This window comes from Spea bombifrons, chromosome 4 (assembly GCF_027358695.1).
Source record: "Spea bombifrons isolate aSpeBom1 chromosome 4, aSpeBom1.2.pri, whole genome shotgun sequence".
In the NCBI taxonomy this organism is placed as follows: domain Eukaryota; kingdom Metazoa; phylum Chordata; class Amphibia; order Anura; family Pelobatidae; genus Spea; species Spea bombifrons.
The window spans coordinates 42,712,332-42,725,840 of NC_071090.1; the positions used below are offsets into that span (position 1 = coordinate 42,712,332).

Below are 13,509 nucleotides of genomic sequence, written 5' to 3' on the forward strand. Positions count from 1 at the left end.
TAGTGTTAGAGTGAGTGTAAGAATATGGTGTTAGCATGTGTGCGTGAGCGTGTATGCTGTTAGCATATGTTAGTTACTGGCGTGAGTGTGTCATCATTTAATGTGTGTATGTAAGTGTATGGTGTTAGCATGAGTGTGTGCACTTCTACAGGCTACTCATTATACAATTGATATTGTTTTAATACAGGAGGGAAGTTTATGGGATATTTCTTCTGCTTTTATTTTTTCGTCATTCATTTTTACATGCAAACTATTAATACCTTACACACATACGTAAAGTATAGTAATTGTTGAAATTATAGTAATTGTAGAAAAAGGCATAGTGCACCTCAGTTATTATTGCTGGGTAGTCACCATGACGATACACGCATTCTTAGCGTCATAACATTTTTTAGCAATGCCATTCCGAAAACACAGTATGGCAATGTATTAACTCGTGTTTGATCCTTAAACAAAGGCTTCTCTTTGAAAGTGCCAATTCTGTCTATTGGAAAGACAATAAGTTATGCTGATTCAGTTACCTGTCACGCAGTAAAATTGCCAGTTACCCAAACAAAAGAAACCGTTATATTATATAAAAAGTTTGGGAACCGGCCCTTAACAAACATGGCCGCAAAGAGTGAGACAGGTTTGTCACGTGACTTCGTCCCGGACACTCAGAAGCCGGAGTGGGCGTTCACATTGAGGCCTACCGAAACCAAAGGAGGGTTGATCACGTGACTAGTGTTGTGGCAAAGCGGAGAATATATGGAGGAAGAAATTGAGCTGGAACTGAGCAGCATTTCATTGAATGGAGACGCAGAAGAAGAGTCTCTGTCTGAGGAAAAATATGAGGAGTACGAAGCCGTTACGGATTGTGGCGAAGACGAGGTATGCATACGGGAATACTTGGAGTGCGAGGAATAGTACTGGGAGGCTGCACGGTTGCTGCCGTTGCTAGGAGACGGAATAACTACTAACAGCGCAGGTTGCACTTGTTGTTGTACAGTGATACTGGCGCATACCACCATGTCAGGCCGTACAGTCCCCCCGAATCAGTTACATGGAAAGAATGTGTAATCATAAATAAAATATTGTTTGTATTAGAGCTTTTATGCTATATCCTTTATTATCTTGTATTTTCATTCTCCTATGTAGTGATATCACAGCTCATTCTGAAAGCTTTCCTTTATATACATAGTGTAAAGTCTGAAAGCCACTTAATCTATACATTTTATGAGCAAACTCCAAAAAAGTATTTTCTGTATGTAAAGTAAGAATGCTTTCAAAAATAGACACGTTAATACTTTATTTTTTATCATTTAACAAAATGCTAAGTGAGTGAACAGAAAAAACTCTAAATCAAATCAATATTTGGTGTGACCACCAATGTTCCATCTAATTTTTCTTAGTTGGCGTGTGCAGAAAATTTCTCTTGTGCAAAAATTTTCACAGAGCAAAAATTTTGTGCGCACAATATCTGCGCCGCATAAAGTTTCAAAAAAGTTATAATTTTTTTCTTTTTTTTGGGAAAAACCGTTGTGCCCACAATTTTTGGACATGTGCGCTCTCTAAAAAAGCTATGTGCGCGCGCACAGCTTAGAGGGAACACTGGTGACCACCCTTTGCCTTCAAAACAGCATCAATTATTTGTTATTATTTTATGCTGGAAAGTATGTATATCATATTTCTTAGCATATTATAAGAGCCATCTTATGTTCCCTAAAATTGCATAAATGATTGTATTCTTCTTTAAATTAAGAAGAAGTTCTTGGTAAAAGTAGATGTCTTATCGGGTGTCCTAATTAAATTTATGGGACTTTGCTTTTCCTTTTATTTCTTTTATAGCTTACATATATTTTATCAAATGTATTTATATCCAATTATAAGGGTATTTTATGGATTTCAGAAAATTTCTAGATATCCCTAAATCTTTTCAAGGTTGGTCAAACCTGTCCAAAATCATGGGCTGGCATTCTGGAGACAGAATGTCTGGTCCAATTCCATCAAAAACCTTTAATGTTTAACACTATTTTTAATAGATGGGTAATAATCATGGTTTTTAAGTTAACTGTTTCATTACTGACCAATAAGTACAATTACTGATTAGACGAGAGCGCCTCTTGGTGGTGAATTTTGGGAAAATTTGTAGGACCCTGATTATTACAAGTAACACCCATTATTCTTATTGGACAAATTTAACCCATTGTATGTAACTCTCTTGTAATAATGATCATTTTTATGATTTTTTCATTTTTATTATTTTCACTCATTTTCGCAACATTTTCTCTGATCTTTAGTATTCTTTATATTTACAATTTTCTCCTGGCTAGTTAAAACTTTCTGGAAGTTGCCTAATATAAGGAAAATTATAGCAGAAAGAGGTGGTAAATCTAATTTTGTTTTATTTTTAAAAATATATATTTTTTCAAATAGAGGTGAAGTTTGTCTTCTTTAACCTTTAAAATAGATACATCCCTTTTGGGGGGAAATAATGCATAAGGTTTAATCCTGTAATTGTAGGATATTCATTTGTCGAAAGGAATACATTATTTTCATCTATTGATAATCTTTTGTTTTGTTGACTGGAAAAAGCTAACTGGTTTTGTGCCAATGGTGAAAATATTGGCTACTAACACTAGAAATGTTGTAAATACAATTAATTGCTACTTTATTGAAACACTAATTGTGCACTATTGTGGTGATCTATAAAAAATAGCATTGCTATTTGTTGATGCATAGAAGTAGACTATTTTCTTAGATATGTATATAAATTGCATGTTCATTTCCTATGCATATTTCTATAATAATAATACAACTAGTATCTATATATTGTATGTATAGCTATTTAATGGATTTTTGTTTTCACAATAAATTATTATGAAAAAATATATTGTTGTTGTATGATATCTCATTTTGAATTATACATTTTAGTGTGATCTGCAAGAATTAGGGATTAATATGACTATTGTGGACGCTGTACTAGGGTAATTATTTTTATGATATTATTTTTATTCCAGGCCGACTCGATGTTGAGATCAGGGCTCTGTGGGGGCCATACCATCGCTTCTAGGACTCCTTGTTCTTTACGATGAAGATAGTTAATGACTTTGGCTGTATGTTTGAGGTTGTCATGCTGCAGAATAATTTTGGGGCCAATCAGATTCCTCCCTGATGATATTGCATGATGGATATGTATCTGCCTGTACTTCTCAGCATGGAGGAGACAAATAGTTCTGACCAAGTGCCCAACTTCATTTGCAGAAATGCAGCCACAAACCTACAAGGAACCTGCTTGATTGTTGCCTGCAAAATCCTGTTATAGCAAAATATTTAACAATTTGATTCATCAATTTAGAGCACCTGCTGACATTGTTCTGCACCCCAGCTGCTCTCATGGATATCAAACATTGGCAAACACAACACAGGTTTATCCCCCAAAAAATGTTAAATACTGTCTATGTGTGCCAGAATTATTGGCACCCTTTTAGTCAATACTTCGTGTTACCTCCCTTTGCCAAGATAACAGCTGTGATGCAATGTGAATAATAGCAAGGCAAAGTAGTTAGACTGGTGCAGAAGAAGAAAGGAGTCCTCCTCTTACAAATCTACAGTCCATTAGGAGACTAATATAAAGGAAAAACAAACCGGGATACACAGGCAAAATACCCGTTTGTTTGCAGGATCTTCTATACATTGAAACAAACGTAGGAATCTTGATATATTAACATTAATGTTCTTGATTCATAATGGTTATTAGAACAATCAGTATGCATGCAGCAGCTTTTGTTTCAAAAAAAAGCTTTGCAGGATGGGAATTATGTGTTAGAGAAGGGACAGTGCCTTTAATATTAAGGTTTATTTCACTCTGAAATTGTACGCTTTCAAACAAAAACAATGTATCCAGTAATGTGTATAAACCAAAATCGTTCAATCACATTACTTCCAATGTAGTATTCTGTTCTGTACCTTGTGGAACATTAAATGTGTTTACATTTATGGTAGGTTTTAAATATTCTAAATATTATTCTACATTATTTGTAGACAGAAGAGCTTCCAGAGTCTATTCTCTCATATTTGCAAGTCATTAAGAAAAGGAATGAAAATACAGAGAAGCTTATACTACAAGATGTGGAATCTGACATTTGGTTAAGTAAGTGCCACCCTCACTTTATTATTGCCATGGTACTAAACCTACAAAAATCAGTATTGAGTTATGCATATGAATAGGGTTTCAAGAGAAAGCCCTACTTTTTGTGTGTAAGCACACTAAACAGGTAAAAAAATCAAATTTGCTGTTCTCCTTATGTTGATTGAAAGACACCACGGGGTTAAGAGAACAAGCTGAAGAAAGGGAATTTAAAAAGTCACAAAGTATGACAAAAAGATATAAAAGGGGCACAAAGGAGAAAAATAACAAGTATACAGCGAAAAGGGACAATCCTGAGGCCAAGCCAAACAAGGGGATTCTAGTAGGGCTGCAACTAACGATTATTTTAATAATCGGTTAGTTGGCCGATTATTTTGTCGATTAATCGGATAAAAAAATACATTATTTTAAATTGAAGAAAAATTGCAATAAAAACGTACAATTTACACTTTCATCTCTTTATTGCAATGGCCTCTCTCTATTCACCTTCTTATTTTACTGACATAATAATAAAAGCTACAAGAACCCAAACACGGTGTTTCTCAAACTAGGTTTTAATACAAAGTTATTAGTAAATATTAATTCATATGTTAACTATTTTTCATATTTAATAAAAACTGAGAAAAAAGCCTTGTTTAAATTTTTTTATTTACCAAACTGCCCCCAGTTATGCACATCTGACCCCCAGCTTGCCACTCTGCCCCCATATATGCCTTATACCTCTTATATGCCAGATTCCACTGTCCCCCTGATATGCCTTATACTCCTTGTATGCCAGTGATATGCAACTGAGCCCCCTGATATACCTTTTACCCCCAGATTTGTTTTATGCCCCCCTGATATGCCTAATATCGATATGTCTTATACCCCCTATATGCCACTGAGCCCCCTGATATACCTTTTACCCCCAGATATGTTTATGCCCCCCTGATATGCCTAATATCCATATGCCTTATACCCCCTATATGCCCTAAAAATTCATAATACCCCCCATACACCACTATAACTCACCCATACACCACTCTGGCTCCTCCCCCTCCCATACACCACTCTGGCTCCTCCCCCCTCTCATACTCCACTCTGCCTCCTCCCCCGCCATACATCACTTTGCCTCCTCCCCCTCCCATATACCACTCTGCCTCCTCCCCTCCCATACATCACTTTAGCTCCTCCCCCTCCCATACACCACTCTGGCTCCTCCCCCTCCCATACACCACTCTGACTCCTCCCCCTCCCATACATCACTTTGGCTCCTCCCCCTCCCATACATCACTTTGCCTCCTCCCCCTTCCCATACTCCACTCTGCCTCCTCCCCCCTCCCATACTCCACTCTGCCTCCTGTGAACCTCCGTTTCTGACAAGACACCAGGGAGCCGGGTAGAGAGGCAGAGTGGCGTATGAGAGGGGGAGGAGCCAGAGTGGTGTATTGGAGGGTGGCTCCCATACACCCCTCTGACTCCTCCTCCCTCCCATACACCGCTCTGCCTCTCTACCCGGCTCCGTTACTGAAGGCACTTTCACTGCAGCTTCATAGAAGCCACAGTGTAAGTGAAGGGCAGTAACGGAGTCTGTCAAAGAGGATGATTCTCTGTCAGCCGGTGGGGGTCTGATATGGTCTAATAGGAAACTACAAAAACTGTACAAAGTGGTGCAGCACTGGATGAAAATTTGTTTTTTTTTGTCGTATTGGCCCATTAAATATTGTTATACTGCAGTCCAGGGGGTAATATATGAAAATAAAAACATTATGGGGGACGGAAAAACAAGAGGACTTCCAGATCCAAACCAAATCTGTTAACCACGTTGGGGTAAGACATTATATACTCCTCTTCGCCTCTTAGGAATACATTTGGAAGAAATACCGTATTCGCTCGTATATAAAACAAGTTTTATTTTCCATGCAAATGCTCTGAGAAATATCCCCCATCTTATATTCGGGGTCTTCTGATAATACTGCCTCAAATAGAAGTCTGCGTATAAGACTAAGATTTGAGCCCAGGCTAGCCACACTGCCTCCCAGATATGCCTTATACCCCCAGATATGCCTTATATCCTGCAGATATGCCTCATGCCCCAGAAATGCCTTATACCCCCATATGCCATATTGCCCTCTGATATGCTTTTTAGCTCAGATAAGCCACTCGCCCCCCACATACGCCTTATACCCCTTATACGGGTCAGACTTCTATCAACGGTTCAGGCTGGTGGTGTAATGGTGTGGGGGGCATTTTCTTGGCACACTTTGGACCCCTTAGTACGAATTGAATGTATCCTGCACCCTGTAGAAAGTATGCCACAAAGAATAAAGGCAGCTCTGAAGGCAAAAGAGGGTCCAACCCGGTACTAGCAAAGTGGCCAGTGAGTATATATATCTGTCTATATATTAGTTACATAGTTAGATAGGCTGAAAAAAGACATGCGTCCATCAAGTTCAGCCTTTCCCATATCTGTTTATTTCTTGCTGTTGCCCTTTTATGTGAAAGGAAAGGGCCCCCCTGGACCAATAGGGAAGGGGGTCATGACTGCTGGCCCATGCACAGGGCTGCAGTCAGGGTCTCTTTTCATTGGTGGGTAGCTGCAACATTGTTGCAGCTATAAGGGTTAGATTGGGTGTAAGAGGTGAATCTTACCTCTTTCCCCTTTCTTTATGGCCGTAATATACGTTTCCCTTATGACAGAGTCCGCATCCATTGGCGGGGGTTTCGGGGTCTTCGCTGGGATCAGCTGTCTCGTGAGTTGCATTTGTTGCGCAGGTTGGTTCCTTCTAATATAGTTTTGGTTATTCATGCCGGCGGGAATGACCTTGGTCAGGTTCGATCTATTGATTTAATTCATCGCATTAAGAATGATCTGGCCAGGTGTCTTGCCATGTTTTCTGGAGTTTCTTTGGTCTGGTCTGAGATTGCTCCCCGCAGTTGCGTCGGCAGGGGGGGGCCAGAGGGGGCCATGGCCCCCCCTACATCATGCTGTGCCCCCCCCCCGTGTGCACCCCAATTGAAACGCCATTTTTTTTTTAATAGACGCGTTTTTTAATAGACAGTGACGGAAGAAAAGGTAGGACAAGATTCAGGGAGAGTGGATTAGTGAGTGTGTGAGAGTGATAGGTGTTATGCTGAATGTTTGTGAATGAGGGTTTGAGATAGCATGGATGTGTAAGTGTGGGGGGATAGCATGGCATAGGGAGGCTGTAATCACATTCCTTTCATGCCCAGTTTCCAGCATGTAGTGGCTGCCTAGGCATGAAAGGAGTGTGATTGCTGTCATCAATTATTTTTTTGGTCCAACTTTGGTGTGTTAACACTTTTATTGCACAGAATAATTCAATAACAGTATTAATATATATATATATATAATTGCAAACAGCAATCACACTCCTATCATGCTAAGTCAGCCAGCACATGCTAGAACCTGAGCATGATAGGATTGTGATTGTTGTTATATATATGTATATATTAATATTGTTATTGATTTTTTTTTGTCTAATTTTGGTGTTACTTTTAATAAAGTATTTTAAAGTTGTTATAATCCGGTGTTATAATCCGATCTCTGTTTGAGGTCGGATTATATAAGGAGAGGAGTTTTTCCAGAGCATTTGCTCTGAAAAAAACCTCTTTTTATAATCGATAAAAATCGATCCGATTAATCCATAATGAAAATCGTTGACAACGATTTTCATTATCGATTATTATCGATTAGTTGTTTCAGCCCTATTTACAACACAAAGGAAACAATAACAAAAAAATTTAGGTGTTTCTCGAATTTATTATGATGTTATGATGTTATTTGGAAAGAAGGGGAAAAAAACCCCAGTTTGTGTCTTTTTCCAATTTTGCCACAAAGTGGGGAAAAAATCCCTTCTTGAATATTATGTTTCCAGCTTTTGGCCAGGGCTTCGTCCATCCTTCAGACCATCCAGTCTGGAGTCACAAAGGAGAAGCCAGAAAGCCTCTGGCTGCTCGATGACGAGGAAGAGGATGATGAAGAGAACGTGTCCTCTCTGCTCAACAAGACTGATGGACTCCCCTGAAGTGTCTTCAAGCGGAGATCTGATGCTGGTGTCGGCCGGTACGGGGGAGTTGAACGGCGGCTCTTTATATCCTCCCAATTAATGTCCTGAAAGAATGGATGCCACCTGATACACCCTGTGATCCAGAGGCGAAAGTCAGGATCCTTCATCAGAAGATGCCTCAGGATGTCCGCAGCTTCTTTTGAGATGTCTTTGACATTCCGGTGGCTTTCATTTACAATGGCATGGATTGTCGCCTCCTTGCAGTTACCGTGATAGAACGGTAACCTTCCGTTAAGCATGTAGAATAAAATCACCCCGAAGGACCACCAGTCCACGGCAACACCGTATGCTTGCTTTAGATGTATTTCCGGGGCCGTGAAATGGACTATTCCGCAGCGTCCTTTTGTCTCTGCTGCTCCAAAAATGCCTTCTGCAACAATACCGAAATCGCAGATCTTGGCGTGGCCCTCTCCGTCAAGCAAGATGTTGTCCGGCTTCAGGTCCCGATGTATAACTCCGCGAGCGTGGAGGAACTGGATGCCGCAGATTAATTCAGCCGAATAAAATGCAGCTGCGCTCTCGGGGAGGCAGCCCACCCTCCTCAAATATGACAGAAGACTTCCACCTGCCATATACTCCATCACGAATAACACGCAGGTCTGCATTTGGAAGCCTGCATATCCGTGGCACAGGAACGGGCTGTCCCGAGCCATCTCCAGGATTCTCCTCTCCTTTAGTAGGGACAGGGGATTAGCGGCTTTCTTGCGGATGATTTTGACCGCTACCATAGAGTCTCTTCTAGGTACAGAAGCCAACATGACTTTTCCAAAACCCCCTTCACCCAGCACTGAATGGAAGATGAAGCCGGAGGGCGTCATGGGGAGAAGGCTCCGAAATTTTTTCGCAGCAACACCACTTTCTACCTCACTCCTGCGTCTCTTCATGGGAACCTTTCCCCTTCTGCGCTGCTCCAAATGTTCCTCCGCTCCTTCTTTCTCCTGCTGCCCCAGAGTCTGGCTGTTTTTCTCGCTGTATTTGCAGCGCTTTTTCTCATGTTCGGAGCTGTCTGTGCTGCTGCTTCGGCGTCTTTTTGTTTCCTTTGCCCTCAGACACAGGCTGCTCTCCTCCCTCTCATTAGCAGTACGCTTGATCCTCTTCCTCGCTCTCCCTCTTTCTTCCTCTGTACTGCTACTCTCTTTCTTCATTTTCAGGACCCGGTCTCCACCGGCCAAGTGCTTCTTGTTCTGGTCCTCACTCTTTCTGGTGAAAGCTGTTTTCACTCTTTTGAAAAACTTCTGCACTTTTCTGGGGCAGCAACTCCTTCCAACCCACCTCAGTCCATGGAGTAGACAGCAGTCCCCCATAGCTCTCCTTTTTAAAAGGTTCTTCTTTTAAATCTCCTCAATCTCTGATGCCGTTGGTAACAACACTTCAAGTCCGCTATGAATAGCTGCTTACAAGTGCGAGCGCCCAACTACACTGAGCAAGCAGAGGAGCGTGCTCCGGCTTTACAGTGTTGTGATGTCACAGACTCTATGATGTCACAATGCACGAGGGTTCCGTGCTTCTGCTTTACTGTTTTTTCGACGTAAACACTTTAGTGGATTTCTTTGAATATATTGATGTGGCGCTTTTGTATTTGTCATATAAAATTAATTGAAATACTGCACAATCCTGGATTTTGCAGGGCAGTCCCAATTTTTAGACCACAAGATCTTTAATCTCCTGTTCGTCGTGGCGTTAAAAATCCTTCACTGGTATTACAGTAAAAGTTTGTTTTTGGGGTTTCTTTATATGCCCGGGGCAGCTGCATATTCGCCGTTTGTATGAGTTCTGTCTCTGTTATTTCAGACCAATGTACTTTAGAAGCCCCCGGACTCCGTATCATACGGCCTGCGGGGAACCAGACGATGTCTTACAGGGACTTTCAGTAAATGAGGAATTGGACTTTTAGATATTAAGGCTTTAGTTCCACTGCCACAAATAATCGGCCCATAGAACAACGTGAGATAAAACCTACTTTTCTTCCATGCTAAGCAGCCTTATTATATATCCGGCCCGTGAAGTATTGTGGCCGAGGCTGACGGTCCAGAGACCCATTTTTGTGTGTTACTCTTTATATTTTGGTGCTAATAAATAATATTTATTAGCATGAATATGGTCTAATAGGAAACTACAAAAACTGTACAAAGTGGTGCAGCACTGGATGAAAATTTGTTTTTTTTTGTCGTATTGGCCCATTAAATATTGTTATACTGCAGTCCAGGGGGTAATATATGAAAATAAAAACATTATGGGGGACGGAAAAACAAGAGGACTTCCAGATCCAAACCAAATCTGTTAACCACGTTGGGGTAAGACATTATATACTCCTCTTCGCCTCTTAGGAATACATTTGGAAGAAATACCGTATTCGCTCGTATATAAAACAAGTTTTATTTTCCATGCAAATGCTCTGAGAAATATCCCCCATCTTATATTCGGGGTCTTCTGATAATACTGCCTCAAATAGAAGTCTGCGTATAAGACTAAGATTTGAGCCCAGGCTAGCCACACTGCCTCCCAGATATGCCTTATACCCCCAGATATGCCTTATATCCTGCAGATATGCCTCATGCCCCAGAAATGCCTTATACCCCCATATGCCATATTGCCCTCTGATATGCTTTTTAGCTCAGATAAGCCACTCGCCCCCCACATACGCCTTATACCCCTTATACGGGTCAGACTTCTATCAACGGTTCAGGCTGGTGGTGTAATGGTGTGGGGGGCATTTTCTTGGCACACTTTGGACCCCTTAGTACGAATTGAATGTATCCTGCACCCTGTAGAAAGTATGCCACAAAGAATAAAGGCAGCTCTGAAGGCAAAAGAGGGTCCAACCCGGTACTAGCAAAGTGGCCAGTGAGTATATATATCTGTCTATATATTAGTTACATAGTTAGATAGGCTGAAAAAAGACATGCGTCCATCAAGTTCAGCCTTTCCCATATCTGTTTATTTCTTGCTGTTGCCCTTTTATGTGAAAGGAAAGGGCCCCCCTGGACCAATAGGGAAGGGGGTCATGACTGCTGGCCCATGCACAGGGCTGCAGTCAGGGTCTCTTTTCATTGGTGGGTAGCTGCAACATTGTTGCAGCTATAAGGGTTAGATTGGGTGTAAGAGGTGAATCTTACCTCTTTCCCCTTTCTTTATGGCCGTAATATACGTTTCCCTTATGACAGAGTCCGCATCCATTGGCGGGGGTTTCGGGGTCTTCGCTGGGATCAGCTGTCTCGTGAGTTGCATTTGTTGCGCAGGTTGGTTCCTTCTAATATAGTTTTGGTTATTCTTGCCGGCGGGAATGACCTTGGTCAGGTTCGATCTATTGATTTAATTCATCGCATTAAGAATGATCTGGCCAGGTGTCTTGCCATGTTTTCTGGAGTTTCTTTGGTCTGGTCTGAGATTGCTCCCCGCAGTTGCGTCGGCAGGGGGGGGCCAGAGGGGGCCATGGCCCCCCCTACATCATGCTGTGCCCCCCCCCGTGTGCCCCCCAATTGAAACGCCATTTTTTTTTTTAATAGACGCGTTTTTTAATAGACAGTGACGGAAGAAAAGGTAGGACAAGATTCAGGGAGAGTGGATTAGTGAGTGTGTGAGAGTGATAGGTGTTATGCTGAATGTTTGTGAATGAGGGTTTGAGATAGCATGGATGTGTAAGTGTGGGGGGATAGCATGGCATAGGGAGGCTGTAATCACATTCCTTTCATGCCCAGTTTCCAGCATGTAGTGGCTGCCTAGGCATGAAAGGAGTGTGATTGCTGTCATCAATTATTTTTTTGGTCCAACTTTGGTGTGTTAACACTTTTATTGCACAGAATAATTCAATAACAGTATTAATATATATATATATAATTGCAAACAGCAATCACACTCCTATCATGCTAAGTCAGCCAGCACATGCTAGAACCTGAGCATGATAGGATTGTGATTGTTGTTATATATATGTATATATTAATATTGTTATTGATTTTTTTTTGTCTAATTTTGGTGTTACTTTTAATAAAGTATTTTAAAGTTGTTATAATCCGGTGTTATAATCCGATCTCTGTTTGAGGTCGGATTATATAAGGAGAGGAGTTTTTCCAGAGCATTTGCTCTGAAAAAAACCTCTTTTTATAATCGATAAAAATCGATCCGATTAATCCATAATGAAAATCGTTGACAACGATTTTCATTATCGATTATTATCGATTAGTTGTTTCAGCCCTATTTACAACACAAAGGAAACAATAACAAAAAAATTTAGGTGTTTCTCGAATTTATTATGATGTTATGATGTTATTTGGAAAGAAGGGGAAAAAAACCCCAGTTTGTGTCTTTTTCCAATTTTGCCACAAAGTGGGGAAAAAATCCCTTCTTGAATATTATGTTTCCAGCTTTTGGCCAGGGCTTCGTCCATCCTTCAGACCATCCAGTCTGGAGTCACAAAGGAGAAGCCAGAAAGCCTCTGGCTGCTCGATGACGAGGAAGAGGATGATGAAGAGAACGTGTCCTCTCTGCTCAACAAGACTGATGGACTCCCCTGAAGTGTCTTCAAGCGGAGATCTGATGCTGGTGTCGGCCGGTACGGGGGAGTTGAACGGCGGCTCTTTATATCCTCCCAATTAATGTCCTGAAAGAATGGATGCCACCTGATACACCCTGTGATCCAGAGGCGAAAGTCAGGATCCTTCATCAGAAGATGCCTCAGGATGTCCGCAGCTTCTTTTGAGATGTCTTTGACATTCCGGTGGCTTTCATTTACAATGGCATGGATTGTCGCCTCCTTGCAGTTACCGTGATAGAACGGTAACCTTCCGTTAAGCATGTAGAATAAAATCACCCCGAAGGACCACCAGTCCACGGCAACACCGTATGCTTGCTTTAGATGTATTTCCGGGGCCGTGAAATGGACTATTCCGCAGCGTCCTTTTGTCTCTGCTGCTCCAAAAATGCCTTCTGCAACAATACCGAAATCGCAGATCTTGGCGTGGCCCTCTCCGTCAAGCAAGATGTTGTCCGGCTTCAGGTCCCGATGTATAACTCCGCGAGCGTGGAGGAACTGGATGCCGCAGATTAATTCAGCCGAATAAAATGCAGCTGCGCTCTCGGGGAGGCAGCCCACCCTCCTCAAATATGACAGAAGACTTCCACCTGCCATATACTCCATCACGAATAACACGCAGGTCTGCATTTGGAAGCCTGCATATCCGTGGCACAGGAACGGGCTGTCCCGAGCCATCTCCAGGATTCTCCTCTCCTTTAGTAGGGACAGGGGATTAGCGGCTTTCTTGCGGATGATTTTGACCGCTACCATAGAGTCTCTTCTAGGTACAGAAGCCAACA

At 41.5% G+C, this 13,509-nt stretch overlaps 1 protein-coding gene across 1 annotated transcript in view; it reads left to right on the plus strand.

The window, feature by feature from the left end:
* Positions 1-703: 703 nt before the first annotated feature.
* The window catches only part of LRRIQ1 (leucine rich repeats and IQ motif containing 1), a 153,745-nt gene continuing 140,939 nt past the window's right edge, over positions 704-13,509 (plus strand). The window contains exons 1-2 of the mRNA XM_053463665.1: positions 704-870; positions 4,024-4,132. Coding sequence (XP_053319640.1) covers positions 748-870; positions 4,024-4,132 — 232 coding nt within the window. The 5' untranslated portion in view covers positions 704-747. The remainder of the gene's footprint in view (positions 871-4,023; positions 4,133-13,509) is intronic.